A 19,565-nucleotide genomic window follows, 5' to 3' on the forward strand; every position below is an offset into this window, starting at 1 on the left:
CTTCCAACTCTGCTATTGCATTGTATTGTATGTCTAGCATTCATTATTACCTTGTAATAGCATAATCCTAATCATGAGTAAATCCCACTTAATAGGTTCTTTTCTAAGGAGGTATACATGTACTGCTACTTTGAATTTAATTACTTCTGGTGAATATGTTTACTGTATTGAACTCAGACTAATCACTTGTTGTGGTTGTTGTAAAGCTGGAAAGAACTTAAAATGAACATAAGAGAATAAGGAATGTTCTGGTTAGGTAAGCCCTTGGAGGTAGATCAGACTTTAGAGGAATGTCTGGAGGTAGGCTATCATAGCAGAATCTTAAAAGCTTGACTGTGTTTTCCCTTCTTTCCTTTTTATACCTCAGGGAGTTTGGTGTTTTGAAGCTTGAAAGTTGGATTTTGAAGCTTGCATTAAAGCAAACCCCCCTCCTTTTTCCCTCCCTCCAGATTTTAGGGTATTTCTGTTAAGGCTGTGCTGATTGAGCAGAATGTTGGACTAGATGACCTCCAAGGTCCCTTCCGATTCTGTGATTCTGTAATGTTGTCCTCCTGGAGCAGAAGGTTGGACTACATGATCTCTAAGGTCTCATCCCACTCTGTTATTCCGTCATTCCATAATGATCTCCTGCTTAATCAGGAAGTTGGACTACAAGACCTCCCAGGTCCCTTCCAACCTTGTTACTCTATGATTGTATGAGTTAAAAAAGAATCACTTTGAATTTCTTTCTGATGTTTTCTTTGCTTTTCAGACTTAAAACCAGAGGTGGTATTCAGCAGGTTCTGACCAGTTCTGGGGAACCGGTAGTGGAAATTTTGAGTAGTTCAGAGAACCGGTAAATACCACCTCTGACTGGCCCCGACCCCATCTATTCTCTGCCTCCTGAGTCCCAGCTGATCGGGAGGGAATGGGAATTTGCAGTAACCTTCCCCTGGAGTGGGAGGGAATGGAGATTTTATAGTATTCGTCCCCTGCCACGCCCACCAAACCACGCCCACAGAACCGGTAGTAAAAAAAAATTGAATCCCACCACTGCTCAAAACATGTTTTTGTAATCAACAAAAAGTCATCTCTGAGACTCTCCATAGATTAGTTATGTGACTCTGGCTGCTATACCCCAGGGTATTGTTTGGTCTATTTAAGGTGTTAGACTAGCAGGAGAGAGATTTACGCTTAAATCCAACTTCAGTCCACTGGATGATTAGGTGCTGATGGTTCTTTTTCAACCCAACCTGTGTATCTCATGGTGTTACTGTGGGAAGAAAGGGGACAGGGAAGGTTATGTATAACAATTTGAATTTCGGAAGCAAACTCAAGTTTATGAATACAATTAAAATATCTCCATAAGGGATAGTAGTTTTATTATTGCTATTAACTAGCATTCACCAATTCCGAGTTCTTTAGATGAGTGTGGACAGTTACAAAAAGAATTCCCAAATGTGTGACCATTAATTATGTTGGGTGGGAATTTTGGGAATCCCATTATTTCAGGACAGCTCTATATCAGAGAAATTTGCTCTTTGAGAACCATAGCTTCAAATTTTAATTGTTATGGGGTGGTACCTGATGCAGCAATCTACAGGTAAATGTATTGATTAATGGGAGCAAATGGTCCTGGAGATTGTTCTGACAGATTAATTCTGCTAGGAAAAATGGCCCTTATTTAAATAAGTCAGATAAAACAGATACCTGTTATATCTCAACGCGTTGTTCATCTATGCAAAATAAAGGCAAATTTAGTACATATAATATTACATGAGTTATCAGCTATTGATGGAAATCCCATACTCTGGCTTGTGCTTGGATGTTATTTATTTTTATAGGCTTAGTCTTAGTCTAGAACTTAATCTAGTTCTGTTATTTTTTTACACTGTTCTAACTGAAGAATCTTTCAGAGTCTTGTTGGATTGGAGTGGCCTTTAAGCACCAGTAAATATATAAATAAAAAAATAAATATAAATTAAAAAAGGGACGTGGTGGTTCAGGGGCTAAGATGCTGAGGTTGTCGATCAGAAAGGTCAGCAGTTTGGCAGTTCGAATCCCTAGTGCTGCGTAATGGAATGAGCTCCCGTTACTTGTCCCAGCTTCTGCCAACCTAGCAGTTTGAAAGCACGTAAAAAATGCAAGTAGAAAATTACTTGCAGAAATATACCTTTGGTGGGAAGGTAACAGCATTCCGTGCACCTTCGGCATTTAGTAATGCCGGCCGCATGACCATGGAGTCGTCTTTGGACAACTCTGGCTCTTCAACTTTGAAATGGAGATGAGCACAGCACCCTAGAGTCGGGAACGACCAGCACAATTATGCGAAGGGAACCTTTACCTTTACTCACTGAAGAAGGGAATGTGAACCTTTCAGAGTCTTGTTGGATTAGAGTGGTCTTTAAGTTCCAGTAAATAAATAAAAATAGATAAATAATCGGAAATAGTTAACTCAAAGTAGGGAAAACATGTCTTTATGCTATATTTTCCACAAGCTTGTAGAATTAATAAGATGGATTGATCCTGAAATATGATTTGTGTTGGCCTGAGTCATCATAAAAGCATATTCTTGTAACAACAACAATCAGTCAGTGTTTCAAAATATCATTAGCTACAGAGTGTGTTTGAGAGCAGGAAATATAGCCATAAAGCCACAGATGTATTCCCTTACAGTGTAGATACCAATACTGCAAGATCCCTCGTGAATCACCTATCCATTGTGAGCAGCACAGATAAGAACACAAAAGCCTTCTTTGCTTCTTGTTGGCATCTGCCAACCAGAAGGAGAACCTGATGGAGAGTTGTGTTCTCTAGATCCCAGTTCCTAAACACAGAGAGATTGTGTCCTCAGCCTCAATTAATATTCTGTTGCAAAGCAGAGCTCAGAAGCCTGCGGATCACAAGTTGTCCTAAGATTTCTCAAGGTTCCACTGCCGACATTTGATGCTGTATTTTCGCCTCTTTTTCTTGTTATTAACAAATTAAGCCATAAGATGGATTTATTAAACCTCTATAGCCGTGATGGCACACAGAGCCCTCTCTATGGGCACATGCGCCATTGCCAGCTGCTCTTTTGGTTTCCGATATGCCGGCCAGCTGGTCTTCGTGGGCCCCAGAGTGCCAGAAAATGGTTCAAAACCTGGCCAAAAATGGCCTTAAAATGGCCCAGAAAACAGCCAGAAAAACAGCCTGAAAATGGCCCCAAAATGCAGGCCATTTTCAGGCCATTTTTCAAGCCAACCCCCCCCCCCCCCCAAACAGGCAAAAAACAGGAATGTGCATGTCGGCCAGCTCATCTTCGGGTTTCTGGCACTTCGGCACGCACACATGCACGCACATTCTGGTTTGGCCATTCGGTGCCAAAAAGGTTTGCCATCACTGCTCTATAGGGTTGTCAGGCATGTTTACTGAGCAAGCTACTACTCATCCCTCCCCAAAATATAAAAATAAAAATAGTAAAAAAATAGCTCTTTGAGCCAGTAAATAAAAGGGCTTGACCAGCTGAAAGAAAGTTGGCCCTGTTATAGGAGATGGAATCTCTAAAGCACCAAGTTTGCCCCACAGAATCATGGTTATTATGAGAGTTTCTCTTAATGGCCTGCAAAAAGGAAATGGTTCCACAGGAGAATCTAGAACAGGTGTGTCAAACTTGATTTCATTGAGGGCCACATCAGGGTTATGTTTGACCTTGGAGCGGGTTTGTGTGTGTGTGCATGGCCAGCTCAACATCACTTGTGTCGGGGCTACCTGTGGTAGCCAAGTGATAAGGCAGGACTTCCCTCAGACCCTCCCTCCCTCCCTCTCATTATAATTGTTGTGGCCTACCAGCGGCCAGTGGAGCTGGCAGCAGATTCGGACAGTGAGGAGGTTGGGGAGGAACATGGGCCAGTCTTTGAGTCTGGGGAAGGCTCTGATGAGGGCTGTGTGTCGGAGGCAGAGAGGAGGCCAGAGCCGTATGCCAGTTGTCAGCTGTCTTCAGAATCAGACATCAGTGAGGCAGACGAACAGTTGGAGCCTGTTCCCAATGTGCACATTCGGAGGGAACAGCTAAAGAACAGACTTGGAAGTAGACTTGGGAATAAGGCCACAGGTGGACGATGAATGACCCCTCCCAGAGAAAATAAAAGAGGAGCAAAAGGGGAGTGGAGTTTGCAGGAGACAGTTAGTTCACTTAATTGGCTTGTGATTTTCTGAGACTCCTTTCCAATTTGTGCAATTATCGGCTTATCAGCTCTCCAAGCCAGATAAGGTCTGTGACTGTAAATCCTCCCTTGAAAGACTTTGCTAGAGGTGAATGAGCAGAATTCATAGTAAATTAATAAAAGGTTTTTTTGTCGGGACAAGGAGCCTGCTTCATGCTCTTGGGAAGCCTAAGTCAGAACAATAATCTTTCTTTCTTCCTTCCTTCCTTCCTTCCTTCCTTCCTTCCTTCCTTCCTTCCTTCCTTCCTTCCTGCCTGCCTGCCTGCCTGCCTGCCTTCCTTCCTTCCTTCCTTCCTTCCTTCCTTCCTTCCTTCCTTCCTTCCTTCCTTCCCCTCTTTCCTTATTTTTCCTTCCTCACGCTCTTCCCATCTTTCCTTCTTTGTCTTTCCTCTTTCTCTTTCTCCTTTCCTATCTTTTCATGGATGCTCAAATGCAAAAGGGGAAACTTTTCTCCTTTTGTTTTTAGTTTGTTTTGCTAGTCCTCTTCCTGTGAAAATGGAGATCGGGGACAGTGGGGGGCACATTTTCTCTGGCAGAGGACTGCAGGACACTCTTGCAGTTGAAAACGGAGCCTGCGTGTGGCCCTCCCAAGCTCCGTTTTTGCTGGAAGAGGCACAGCAGGCTGGTCCTTTGCTGTTTCCAGGGTGGCCCCACGGGCCAGTTCCAAGCACCCTGCAGATCAGATTCAGCCTGCGGGCCTTGAGTTTGACACCCCTGATCTAGAACAAATTATTTTTGTTTTTGCAGCCTCAGATAAAGTTGAAGAATCCATAGGTTGGTGTGACAGAACTCCCTAAAAAGGATGAGAGAAGGGAGAATAGGAAAGGAATAGATTGTTTTTGCTTTCCCTTTCACTAGTCTTGTTCTCTTTGTGGCTTTATTTTTTAGAATTTATATTTTAGCCTAAAAGCCAATGTCTGCTCATAGTCTCTTGGTATTGATGTAATGTTTATTTTCTGGAATTGAAGCTAAATTTTGGTCCGGTCTCCTGGAAGTTGGCTGGAACATATCCATGTCAAATTTTGAAACTGGGATAATGCATTATTAGCCTATTCTGCGGGAAGAAGATTTTTCCCTAAGTGCTGAGTGGAGGGAGGGAAAGGGACTCAAGAATTAAGGCACATGATGACAAGGGTGTTGTGGCTGAAATGCAGAATCATGCATATGATGTTTGTAAATAATGGAACTGATTGTAATGACAAAGTGTTTATATACAATGTCAAATCATGATAAATTTTGCCTTTTTTCTAGTTGGGCACTGATTCAAAATGAAGGCTAGGATTATTAAGCAATCTGAATAAATTACGGTTATTTTGCATTATTTGAGCACAAATAGAAAGGACCCTCAAAAGCTGGTACTTGGCTATTGAATTTCAGTATGAAGGCTTGGAAGACTTACATAGCCCTTATGCCATGGATAGTTCATCCTTGTACTAAGTCAAAATAAAAGGAAATCACATTACAGGTAGTCCCTTGACTTACAACCACTTGTTTAGTAACCATTCAAAGTTACAGTGGTACTGAAAAAACTGACTTACAACCAATCCTTGCACTTATAACCATCACAGCACTCCCATGGTCGTGTGTTCAAAATGCAGACACTTAGCAACTGGTAATTTTACAACAGTTGCAGTGTCCCAGGATCATGTGATCACCATTTGCCACCTGCCCAGCTGGCTTCCAATAAGCAAAATCAATGAGAGAATCCAGATTTGCTTAAACAACTGCATGATTTGCTTAACGATTGTGGCACAAAGGTCATAAAATGGGGTTGACTTTCAATAGTCTTGGTTAGCAATGCAAATTCTGGTCCCAACTGCTGTCATAAGTTAAAGGCTTTTTGTATGTCATAGCATAGTGTGTGAATCCAACAAGAGACTCAAAGGCCGTACTGGCAGTATGGAAACAAAGGTCTATAATTCTCCTTGAAATGATCTTCTAGTTTATGAAGACATCTGTCTTGGTATCAGACCAAGTGAAACAATTGGATGAACAATGCATAGTATTCTGATGACTTTGTCAGGGTGATGTCTCTATTTATCAATAGTTCAAGTAAATTCTGCATGTTTTATCTGGAATTTGAGAGTTATGCAACATAATAATTACACTGTGCTTTTGGTGTTTGCTTTCATTTTTAAAATTAGGATTACTTCTTTTAGTTTTTCTTTATTATGTAAACTTGGAAAGGCTTGTAATTTTCCATACAAATTCAGTTTGGCTTATTGGCTTACTTTGCTATTGCTAAGTGCCTTTTAGAAACTTCAGAAATGATGAATAACAAGGGCAGTAATCTCTGACAAGACAAATAGAGTTCCTGTCTGAGCAACTGCATTGTAGTTTGTGTGTGTTATGTACTTCAATGCTCTCCAAGATGTAATGTTTTCTGCTTTTTAAACCTCCTTGCTTATTTTTCTTCTAGGAAAGAACAAGAAGTCGATTCAAAAGATGCCATCATCCTACATCAATTCTCAAGGCCAAATAATGGCATTCCCAGTTTATCTCCTTTCTGCTTGAAAATGGAGACTTACTTGAGGATGGCTGATTTGCCTTACCAGGTAATCTGGTGCATCAGGAAATTTACACCAGAATTATTTAGCTTCCCTAAATAGATGTAATTTAATGTTCTTTTTGGTTCTAAAGATATAATCAGAAGCAGCAGCATCTGCAGTGTGGTAGTGTCAAAACTAGCAAAGATTGAAAATAAAGGAATATGATAGAAGTTCCACCCCTTTTTCTGAATGTCCATGTGAGAGTTACTGATGGACAAAAAGAAAAATTCCATCACAAACTTTGTTTGCTATCTTCCTCATCCAAAAGGTGCTGTATAGAAAATTACATTATTTGTATCTTTAAATTATATGAATGAGCATTCATATAAAGCATAAAATATCATATGGAAATATCTATGTGTTATGTACACTTTTCTGGGTTCCTGTATTATTATTGCAGGATCCAATTTGGGTTGGTCACTGGGACCAGAGGTTTTGTCATCCGAGCTTTTGGACTTGTGCTGGAGGCCATCTTTAGGGAACTTCTTTCTAGCCCATGTACATTCCATATTTTTCAGAGTATAAGACGCACCGGAGTATAAGATGCACCAAAATTTTGAAGAAGCAAATTTTAAAAAAAGTTTTTGCAATCTGCAGACCTCCCCAAAATGGCCCACTTTTTGCGAAAACACGGCATGCATAGCCTTTAGGAGGCTTATAGAGTGCTCCTGGAGGGTGGGGTAGGGGGCAAAAATGAGCAAAAAACAGCTCATTTTGCCCTTCCCAGCCCCAAGAGCACTCTGCAAGGTTCCTAAAGACTATGAATGGCCATATGGTACATACCCTAACTTTAGAGAGAAGTTCCCTGAGGATGGGCTCCAAGATGCATCTGAAAGTTTGAAAATATAACCTCTGGTCCCAGTTACCAACACAGATTGTATCCTGCAACATTATTCTGGGACACGTATATTTGTCTTCATTCATGTATTATTATTATTATTACTACCGGTACTTGTTGTAATAGTAGTAGCAGTAGTAATAATAGTGGCAGTGATACTATTACCAATACTCTCGTAAGATCTTATTTCTTAAAACATTATTGATGGTGTATTCTTTCTGTCATCCTAGCAACCACATGAGAAGCATATTTTAAATTTTTTAAAATAGAAATGTTTTCATAATACAAAAACCCAAATAAGAACACCTGTCAGAACTCTGAAGCAGCTTCTTTGATGAAAAGTGAAATGTCTTCAAGGAAAAACAAAGAAAGTCCCTTTGCCTCTTGAAAAAGCACCTTTGATAAGAAGACATGGGTTGCCCTCTTAAGAGTGGTTCTGTGAGGGAAACGGCTCATAAATATGATTGGTAGATAAAGCAATGAATAGATAGATATTTAAATAAATAAAAAAGAAGTGTTGTTAATTCATTGATACCTAGCAGAGTTTTTAAAAGCCTAGGGAATGAAAAGGTTTTGTACTTGCATTATAACATTTGAAAAAGATATTTTTCCTGTTTTTTCATGTACAACTCAAGGTGATGAACATACCACACTCCTTCCTTCTCCTATTTTCCCCAGAACAACACTTTTTGTTAAGTATTGTCATCCCAAGATATTAAAGAGACTGTAGCAGAGCCCAAATACTGTATCTTTCCTTTGTCTTAAAACTTATTGAACTAGTCAGAGAGACGTTTTGCCTTTCCATCCTGTCCTACCTCCCAGATGTGATTTGAAATAGGTTGCTATAGATGGCTTCCCTATGCTTCATGTTAGAACCTACCTCAATCTTTAGGGCAGTTTGGTTCTTATATCTGGGCTATGAAAATCCAGATGACCACTAGATGACACCAGAAAATCAGTGTTTTCTATAATATTTTTTTGATCTTGCAACCCCAATATCAAAACTTTAAGAGAGGGAGAGAGAAAAAGAGAGATTTTGACATTTGTGCCAGAGAAAACCTGATTTAATATGCAAACAGGTTTGAGATGCCATTAGGTGATCATGCCAACTTTATGGAGGAGTGAAATTGAATTCATTGCAAGAGCAGAACCTGTCTTAGCTTCCATGTGATTGCTTTATTTTTGTTTTGTTGTTTTGCTTCACAGAACTACTTTGATGGAAAGCTTTCTCCCCAAGGGAAAATGCCATGGATCGAATACAATCGCAAAAAGGTATCCGGCACAGAGTTCATTATTGATTTTTTGGAAGAGAAGCTTGGAGTGAATTTAAACAAACACCTTGGCCAACATGAGAGAGCTGTTTCTAGAGCAGTAACAAAAATGGTGGAGGAGCACTTCTACTGGTAAGTTGACATAGGAATAGGAGTGCTCTTGAAAGAATTAAAGGATGTAGCTGCATTTAATGGCCCTGTGAGACATTTACAGTTTTTGTGAGGAGCACAGGACTGCATGCAGTGTGTGCAGTGGGCCAGCTGCCAATGTGTTTGTCCCTTTAGCTACCTGTATGGCAAGACCTTAAGGGAGATTTTGCTCAAAGTACTTGAATACACTTAGACTTAATGCACATTTGGGAGATTTCTCTTGTAAGAGCCACTAACCCCATGGAAAGTTTTACCCACTTTCAGAAGAAGACATTCATCTCTCCAGTTTAACCCTTGTTAACTCAGCATGGTGGTGTCTGGGCCTGTTAGTGCACATTAGCAAACGTTTTGTAGCCACAGTGGGCAGGGACATAATAAAAAGTGAGATAAATGAGGAATAAACCCAAAATGAAGAAATTAAAATAATGGCTCACCCCTATTTTAAAGGAGAAATGAGTGCAAATGTGTGTGCGCGTGCGCACACACACACATCTATCACTTTTTAGATTTTGCAATGATTCTCTAAACATTGTGCCATTTTCTAAGTTTATATCCATTTAGTTTATTTAATGGGCTACAAAGTGATGCAATAGTTATAAAACGGGTGTCAAACTCAAGGCTCGTTGTCTGGATCCGGCCTACGGGGTGCTTAGATCTAGCCTGTGAGGCCACCCTGGAAACAGCAAAGGACTGACTTCCGGTGCCTCTGCTAGTAAAAACGGAGCTCGGGAGGGCCATGGACAGCTCTCCCAAGCTGTTTTCACTGGCAGAGGGTTGCAGGAGGCCATCGCAACCTAAAACGGAACTCAGGAGCCTGTTTTCTTGGGACTCCAGAGGTGCCCCGACACAAGTGATGTCGAGCTGGCCATGCCCATCCTGACCATGCCCAGCCCAACTCCTTGTGGTCAAACACAACTCTCATGTGGTCTTCAATGAAATTGAGTTTGACACCCCGTTATAAAATGATTAGGTGAAAGCATAATAAAAGTGACTGAAAATATATAACTTAGTTTCCTCTCATTAATTTGCACCCAGATTATTCTTTTAAAAAAAATAATTCTCATTGAGCCAACATAATGTTTTCTTCTTCCTGATGTGGAGGATTGATGATAATGAAATAAGTAAAGCACCATCGAGGGGTTTCATGTTCCTAAAAATACCTTGTCTTATGTGGAGTTAATTTTCCTTCCCACCAAAGTGTTTCCCAAAATAGGCTAATGCATCAATTAGTTGATGGGGTAGAAGGAGGAGATAAAAACACAAAACACTCAGCTGAAGGGAGGTTGGCTTTCAGAATATATAGTCGAGGGTTTGAGACAGTAGGTACACATTTGTCTTTAACAAAACTAGCAGGTGGAAGTTAAAGAACACAATTCAACTTTTGAAATACGCTTGCAGGCAAACGCAGAGTCTTTCTCTTGGTTTGTTTGAAAGGATGGCTTTTTGGCAAAAGCATTTGGAACAGTTTTAGAATCATTTTCTAGGATCCTGAGGGCTCTCATGCCACATGTATATAAAGTGAATAAGGGGCGGGGAGAGATAAACGAGGCAAATACTGTATAGGGAAGAAAACAAGAAGGGACAAAAATACCTGCTTACAAATGCAATTGGTAGGTTACTGGTAACTTTAAGGAAAACACATCAGCACAGGTCAAATGTAAAATACTTTTACATCTTCGGTACCTTTCTTAAGCCTTCCTGTTCAGCAGCAGAGGCTCAGGCCACAGGAGCAAAAGACAAACTACTCCCTTGTTATCTGCTTTGTACGTGCCTCTATTGATGTGTTTTTCCCCCCTTCCATTTGAATGAGATGCTTCTCTTCGTAAATAATTAAGACACAGATCCGCAAAATCTGCAGCAAAGCATCTGCTCTTTCTCCTGGTGTTTTTCTCTCTTCTCTCCAAGCTCTCAGCAGCTGTAATTTGTATGGGTCATTGTGCTCTATCCTGGATGAATCCCCTCCCACCCCTAAATATTTGCTCATCTTTTATTTAAAAAAAAAAAACCAAGGAAATAACTTGGCTCATTTTGTAGCTGTTCCTGAATGATTTCTGCCAGCACTAACCAAACTACTGAGCTCTCAATATCAATATTTTCAAGAGTTCTCAAAATCACCTGGCGGGAGTGCCTGATAGGTGTATTTGGTGTTACAGGTAGTCCTTGGCTTACAGTAATTTGTTTAGTGACCATTTAAAATTACAATGGGATTGAAAAAGGTAACTTGTGATTGTTTTTCACACGGCCGCTGACTATCCCCATGGTCATATGATCAAAATTTGGATGCTTGGTAACTGGTTCATATTAATGATGGTTGTAGTGCCCTAGGGACACGGTGGCTCAGTGACTAAGACGCTGAGCTTGTCGATCAGAAAGATTGGTAGTTTGGTGGTTCGAATCCCTAGCACTGTGTAACGGAGTAAGCTCCCGTTACTTGTCCCAGCTTCTGCCAACCTAGCAGTTCGAAAGCATGCAAAAATGCAAGTAGAAAAATAGGAACCACCTTTGGCGGGAAGGTAACAGTGTTCCGTGCACCTTCGGTGTTTAGTCATGCCAGCCACATGACTACGGAGGTGTCTTCGGACAACGCTGGCTTTTTGGCTTTGAAACGGAGATGAGCACCGCCCCCTAGAGTTGGGAACGACTAGCACATATGTGCGAGGGGAACCTTTACCTTTATCTTTAGTTCCCTGGGGCCATGTGACCTTCTCACCGGGAAAGTCAGTGGGGAAGTCATATTGATTTAACATCCATGTGACTAACTTAACACCTGCAGTGGGTCACTTAACAACTGTGGCAAGAAATGTCGCAAAATGGAGCAAAACTCACTTAACAAATCTCTCGTTTAGCAACAGAAATGTTGGGCTCAATGGTTGTCATAAGTCGAGGACTACCAGTATTTAGGTTACACAAAGTACATGTTGTGAGAAAGACCTATCATCAACCATTATGGTCACCTGATAGCCTGCATTCTGTTTTCCTCATTCCAGGCCAAGTTCCCTAATATCAGCTGAGGTGATTTAACTTGATTCAGAAGTTGTGAGCAATGGGAAAGGTAGTAGATAAGCTCTGTCAGGATGTGACCTGAACTGATCCCACTTAGAAAATACTCTGGGCTTTATAAATATTTTATCCCGCATATTGCTGGGAAACTACTGAGCCTGTTTTCATGGCAGTCTCTCCCTCTCCTTTTGAAGCTAAGGTTTGTTCTGCTTTCCTAATAGTTATGTACATATTCAGGAGAGGGCTGTGTGAGGTTACTGTTGTGAAGGAGAATTAACAATCCCATGCAACATAATTTTCACCCTCAAATATTTGTCCCATCTGTTATTATCAATCTGCATGACAATTCCTTTGCTTCACAACTTTTCCTTCATCATTCATTTGCAGTTGCTGATATTGGAAGTGCAAAAAGGGACCAACTCACTTTTACAATAGAGGTTGTACTTTCATCAGTTTTCCATAGCTAGAGTGTTTATTTTACATCAAGCAGCTTCACCCTGCTCTTCCACCAATAATCACCTAGAATGGCGTACAAACTGTAATAAACACGAGATACTTAATGTTTACAAGCCAGAAATCTAAACAATATGATTTTTGAAAATGAAAAAAAGGGATTGGGAAGAAAGGGAAAAGGAATATATGAAATAGGAGCATCAATCCTTAAAGTTGAAAGAGAACATGAGGTGGCAAGTAGCACTAGATGGCTCCAAAAAGTGACCAAGGGCAAACATTGTAAAGTGGACATAAAAAGTCCTTTCACGAGAATTACAACCATGACTTCTCCAACTTGCACTCTTCCAGTTGTTTTGGACTGCACTTCTGCAAATGTTCACCTTTTTAGCTGTGGTTTATAGAGAAGTCCAAGGTATCAATAGGGCATTAGTTTGGAGGAAGCTGCAGTAGGCGGTGGAACCATTTCTACTTCTGCATAAAAATCCTTTAGACAAGCCTCAGTCTTTTAAAAAAATGTTGCACATTTTATTAAAGCAAATGATTTCATAAATCATTTAACCACCTAGTTTTTCCCCTCCCTTTTTGAAAGTGCAATCAACAGTAAGATGTTGTAGTCCATTCTTCCCTCAACTGGTATTTGCCATGAGAGCTTGATTGCTAAAGTTTGTTTCTGGATGCAAAGATAGGTTGATGTTGCCCGATATCCAGTTGGTGCTTCTTTGAAGTACGTTTCCTATCTAGTACAATAAGGTCAACGATGGGGAAGCTGCCGTCTTCTCATATTCTGTGTTTCTTTACTGCAGTTATAGCACTGCTGGAAATCAATGTTGTGGTTGTCTTCAATGTTTAGGACCTTAGCCTATTGCCAATGGGTGGACAATCTCCATGAGACCCAGAAGATGCTTTCTCTTGGTGGGCCCTTTAGTGACCTACTGAAGTGGATTCTCTGCCACATAACCAAAGGAATTGTGAAGCGGGAAATGTACGGACATGGCATTGGCCGCTTCTCTGAGGAAGAAATATACAAGCTGATGGAGAAAGATATGCGCTCGTTGGCCAATCTTCTGGGTAATGAACAGTACATTTCATTAAGTTCTCTAGGCACAATCTTTCTTCCTTTGCAATTTCTGGTGTTTGGTTAAACTTCAAATTATTACTTTTAGCTAGTCATGTGACTGTCGTGAACTTACTGAATTTACATGGGCCTGCATGACTAATAACCCATTCAGTTAAACTGGTATGAAGTACAGAGAATCCTTGACTTATTGTTTCCACAAAAAAGGTTGTAGAAACCAATAGGCCACATGACTGACCCATTTTACAACTGTTAAGACATAAGACCATAATGGGCAGGCTCCATTAAAGTTCTTTGTTGAGGATTATGTATATTATAGTACAACTTTTCCTGTTCCACTGTGAACAGTTCTAACTAAAGCTTCTATTAAGTCAGTATTTCTCTGTTATACTGGTTTGGTTAAACCAGGCCAGTTAATGGAGTTAGTAGGCCATGAGCTGAGCAGGCTGTGTTTTAACATGGAATTGATAAGTGACTTCAAGAATAATAATTTCTTTAATAATGAATCCTCTGCAAGGATCAGTTTGACTTAGTACCTACCCAAATTGTTTGGCAGTATTAGTATTCTTTGTGCAGTTCCTTGTGTAGCTTACAGTACTGCAATTCATTGGAATGGAATGAGTTGAAATGTACACATTCATTGAAACTTGAAACTTCTAATTTAGAATGAAGAGTTGGCCCAAGTCAGAAACTGTCAAATTCCTTTCCAGAAACCTCTTCATTTCTTGAAAGGATGTGAAGGCTCCTGGCTTATCATTATGGCCTATGTTCACCAATACTCTAATGCACAGTTTCAGTATTAGGGTTTCATATGAGACATTATAAGAAGCATTCGTTCTATTTAACAGTACAATGTTTGGAAAGATTTGCATCTGTCAGTTGTATTTCTATAACTGTCTGGATTGGTACAGCAACCAACAGATAATTAAGACTGCAGAAAAAAAAACATTGCAACCAGCCTGCCTTCCATAGAAGACCTGTATATTGCGCAGGTCAGAAGGAAAGCTAAAAAAATATTTGCAGACTCCTTATATCCTGGACATAAACTATTTCAATTCTTCCCCTTGAGACAGCGCTACAGAACATTGCATGACAAAACAAAACAAAACAAAACAAAACACAGGAGCAGTTTTTTCCTCTTGTGCCATCACTCTGCTGAGCACTTAATTCATACAGTGCTATCTAATGTCTGTGTATATTTACCCATGTAGTATGGCAATAGTATTACTATTTATCCTTCTTGTTGTCTTCTTTACTATCCCCTCATATTGGTATTATTATTATTATTATTATTATTATTATTATTATCATTATTCTGTTGCTTCGCATGTACACTGAGAGCTTCTGCACCAGAGGTAAATTTATTATGTGTCTAATCATACCTGGCCAAATAACGTATTCAATCCAATCCAATCCAATCCAATCCAATATAGTGTTGCCTATTAAATCTGAATCACATCTGTGCAAAGTAACTTTCTGATGAAAGAGACAGCAAATTAGTTCAGTTACTGGAGGCCTGAATCAGAATTCTAAGATTCAGATTGTCTTCCGGAAAGTATATTAAGTTATTATAAAACTCCCCTCATTAAAACTCATTAAAAATAATAGCCTGTTTGAGTCACCTAAATGTTCCATCCCTCTTGAAGCCCTACTGGAGAAGCTCCATGGCTGAGTTGAGTCACAAGAGTTGTTCATTGAAGATACATTTCTATCAGCAAGGTTGCTGAATTCCGTTCCATTCCAACAATGGGCGAGGGATTGCTATTCCCATTTATAGAGCGAGTTTGCTTGTCGTGATATCATCTCCACTGCAAAAACTGAACAAGGAATTTCTTTGGGCAGGAAATACATAGCGAGATATTGAATTGCCATATAATCTCATACTGCATAAGCTCTTACCTTTGTTGAGACATTGGAGAAATGGTATGTTCCTGGGATTGGGTATCATCATCTGCATTTTGCCTAGCCACCTGGAAAAATGGCTGCTTATTGGCTAAAAAAATTGTTTGGAATTTATGATTTTTGCCATAACTAAGAGTCAACTGCATTGGGGAAACAAATTGTCAAGCATAGGAAAACCAGGAAGTCCAGACAGTTTAAAATGAACATAAAAGTTTATTGCAAGCCCATGCTTTGTACAAGAATATGAACTACTAACTGTCAAAGGAAATTGGCGGTAGATAAGTCAAAGGAATTCAAGGGGGGGCTCGGCTTAGATCTCTTATGGGTGTGAAGGGAATTGAGACTGATGACGCGTTTGACCCCTCCCTCGGGTTCAGCCTGGTCATCTCCTACACAAATCTTATCAAATGCCACAATGCATATGCAACAAAGTGTGTGTATATGTGTGTTTTTATTTGGCTGTGAAAAAAACTGTGTCAACACAAATCTGTAAAAATTTTAAGAGCAACAGACTTCAGATATAACCAAACATATACTGAAAGTTCCATTAAAAAAAGGTCAATTAGTGAAACATCCATGAAGGACTAGAGATCACAACAACTAGTTCCATTTTACAGAGTAAGTGTATGTATCAATGCAAGCTGTCATGTGGTGACTGCTACGTTTATTTTTTTGAAGGTATTAGCAAGCATGAAGCAATATGAGACCGAAACATAGGGCATGCATTAAGAAAGACAAGCAAAATAAAATATCACAACCCGCTTAAATGTTTTTTGACATCTGTTTATTTTTCTAGGCGATAAAAAGTACATCATGGGACCTAGGCTTTCTACTTTAGATGCTACGGTGTTTGGTCATCTGGCTCAAGCAATGTGGACGTTGCCTGGAACTAGACCGGAGCGACTCATTAAAGGTATGAATGCTTTAAATCCAGCAAGAACATAGGATGGTGATAAGGAAAAACAACAACACCAGCTCCTGTTATGGGTCACCTTCAAGCCTTAGTCATGCACTAACCAAAAATGTGTGAATAAGGAGGAAGGACATTTCTGCCATAACTTTAATTAGATTATTTTAGAGTATATTCTGATTGCTTTAGCTAGCATAGTGCTTTGATGGTTAAGAAAATATGAATCCAGAACTCCTCATGTGAGAGTAACATCTACTAATACAGTAAAAGGATGCATAGGTTATGAGCTGTGGAATGGATGATATAGAATAGATCAGAATTCTTTATTGGCCAAGTGTGATTGGACACACAAGGAATGTGTCTTTGGTGCATATGCTCTCAGTTTACATAAAAAAACATTCAGGAATAATAATAAGATACAACCCTTAGTGATAGTCATAGGATGCTAAATAAGCAATCAAATAGTGTTAGTTGCAAATAAATCCCATTGGAATTTCCTGCTATCTCCAAGCTTTTGCTTTAACAGCCTTCCAGAGGGCCGTAGATAATTTAGACCACTTTGTTCAGATTGATATTGGAATCCATGCTCCACAAGTCCCAGTTTATCTGATCAATGCTAATCGAGTTTCCTGGGACTTATAACTCAACAAATCTAAAGGCAACAGTGTTGTATAAAGTGAATTTATTTAAAAAATGTTAGGGTGATCCTCACAAATAATGCACGGGAGGCAATATGGCAAGGCTTCTCATTAACCTGTCCCAAGGGCCATGAATTTACTGGTTAATGGGATTGAGTGTTGCACAAGGACAAGTATGTGTTCAAGGAAGTGTGACAATATAAAGAACCAGCACCATCACTGCTTTTGATATAGTTCCGATGTTGTATTTCATTCATTTATTCTGAAAGCATATACCTCATTTTTTTCTATTAAAACTTGACAGCTGCCTTTGATAATCCTAGCAACAACTGTTTGCAATAGATGGTGCATAGGCTGCACATTAAATGTATGCTACTATTTCTCTAAAGTGAAACTGAGTCTTACAGTATTATGGGCAAATGTAACAACTCTTTAAGACTCTACATCACAGGCATACACCCTTACCCTATTCCCCCAAAAGTTGAATATGTTTGTGACTTATATGTTCATTTTCTTTTTATATGTGTGCTGTTTATTTTTAGCAACAAGACTTCAGCATCACCTTTGTTCATAAATATTACAATTCTATTTGAATTGAATTGAATTAAATTGAATAATTTGTCATTAAAAGTCCTATGTTCTAGAATAAGAACATGCAAGTCATAAATAACACGCCCCATTATGTGGAAACCAACTGGCCTGGTGTCAGACTTCCATGAAGTTTTTGGATAAGACCCAGAAACTTTATGTAAGATATCTGCAACTGAGTATAGTTGTTTATCTTCGAAAGGGCCTTTTATAAAGAATGGAAAAAGAAACCTGATATGATTAAAGAACTGCAATTATTTATAGTGGTTCCTGTGACCTAAGAGGCTGAGTAATAAGTCTACTAAGATAAATAAGTCTGATCTTGGGACATTGGTATATTAGGTCCTCTCTTCTTTTTCACTGGAAAATCTGGCATCTAGACATTTTGCAGCTAAAAACTTCAATGAGAAAGCTATCCAAGTCCAAACACAACATAATACCAGTCTTGGTCTGGATAAAGGAAAACAATTATAATACCTAATACAGGTGAGGCAAATGGTTACTTTATGCCATTGTGAAGAGAAAGAGAACTATAACATGAATACATAAATAAAAGCCTTTTTTTTCCAGTTTCTTTCACCTAATAGCACTTGATATGGCTTGCTGCCTATCATTAAGTTCTGTTCTCTTGTAAAGATTAGATGTTTCCTCAGAAAGTTGTGTCCTACCTAGAAAAAAGTTCCTCAGGCTGACCTCTAATTGTGGTGACCCCAAAACAACAACATGGAAGAGCGATCCTTTGGCTTTCTCTTGGGATTTTGTCACCACTTCCCAGTGTAGGCCTGACTCTGGAATTTTCCAATGGTCTCCCATCCAAACACTTAGCAAAACTTCAAATCATCTAAGGACAGCTAGTTGTAGGAAAAGAAATTAATTTATGAGCTAAATTCACCTTAGCACCAAAGAGGTGGAAAATCCTCACTCAGGAGGTGAGAGAAAAGAAAATTTAATGCCTTGTTAATTCTGCTCATAACAATACCCCCACCCCTCCATTACTGTTCTAGTCAACTTCATTGTATAAATGACTCCCATATTTCTATACAAAAATGTAAGACTTTGTATGGGCACGTATAATGAAATATGGAAGTCATTTATACAAAATATAGTATAAGAGAAAAAATAAATGTATTAGAAAGATACATATCCTTGAACAATATTTGCATTAGACAAGTATACTGTATTTTTCAGAGTATAAGACGCACCTTCCCCCCACAAAAAGAGGGTGAAAATATGAATGCATCCTATACACTGAATACAGCATTTTTGGCCTACCGAAACCCCACTCCCTTTGCAAAAATGGACATGCAGAGCAGTGGTGGGTTCTGGATCCCATTGCAACCGGTATGCACCATATGAACATGCGCAGGGTGCATGCACACATGCGCAGCACACACATGCATGCTTACCTCTTGCGATGCCTCCGCAACACTCTAGCTGCTTGGTGGAGCGTCGTGCAGGCACCATACGCTCTGTGTGCATGCACAGAAGCGCCAAAGAGCTGAAATACAGGTAAGGAGCTCGGGTGGCCGTGTGGGCCCTCCAGAGCACCATACCGGAACGGTACCCGGGCAGGCACTCCGGGCAGGCACTGGTATGCCCGTACCGGGGCATACTGCCTGCAACCCACCACTGGTGTAGAGGCTTTGAGAAGCTTGCAAAATGCTCCTGGGTGTTGGGAAGGGCAAAAATGAGCCAAAAGTGGGCCATTTTAGCTCGTCCCCCCCCCCCAGGAGCACACTACAAGCCTCCCAAAGCTCTGCATGCCCTTTTTTTGTTTTGCCTGCAGAGTGCAAAAACTTTTTAAAAAAATTTACCTCTTCAAAATCATGGTGCATCTTATACTCCGGTGTGTCTTATAGTCCGAAAAATACATTATATAGAATTGCAATTGTTTATTGTTGTAATGACATATACCAGGGGTTGGCAACCGTAAACACTCAAGGATCCACAAAGGTCCTAAATTCAATTCTGGAGCCAACCGGAAGTCCGGTTCCCTCACCATAGGGG

At 39.8% G+C, this 19,565-nt stretch overlaps 1 protein-coding gene across 1 annotated transcript in view; it reads left to right on the top strand.

The window, feature by feature from the left end:
- Positions 1 to 19,565, top strand: part of FAXC (failed axon connections homolog, metaxin like GST domain containing) — a 31,628-nt gene that overhangs the window by 4,902 nt on the left and 7,161 nt on the right. Inside the window, exons 2-5 of the mRNA XM_014051833.2 lie at positions 6,604 to 6,739; positions 8,778 to 8,974; positions 13,296 to 13,513; positions 16,219 to 16,335. Coding sequence (XP_013907308.1) covers positions 6,604 to 6,739; positions 8,778 to 8,974; positions 13,296 to 13,513; positions 16,219 to 16,335 — 668 coding nt within the window. The remainder of the gene's footprint in view (positions 1 to 6,603; positions 6,740 to 8,777; positions 8,975 to 13,295; positions 13,514 to 16,218; positions 16,336 to 19,565) is intronic.

The sequence above is a fragment of the Thamnophis sirtalis genome, unplaced genomic scaffold (genome assembly GCF_051295495.1).
Source record: "Thamnophis sirtalis isolate CommonGarterSnake01/CBP01778 unplaced genomic scaffold, rThaSir2_p1.2 scaffold_6, whole genome shotgun sequence".
Taxonomy (NCBI): Eukaryota; Metazoa; Chordata; class Lepidosauria; order Squamata; family Natricidae; genus Thamnophis; species Thamnophis sirtalis.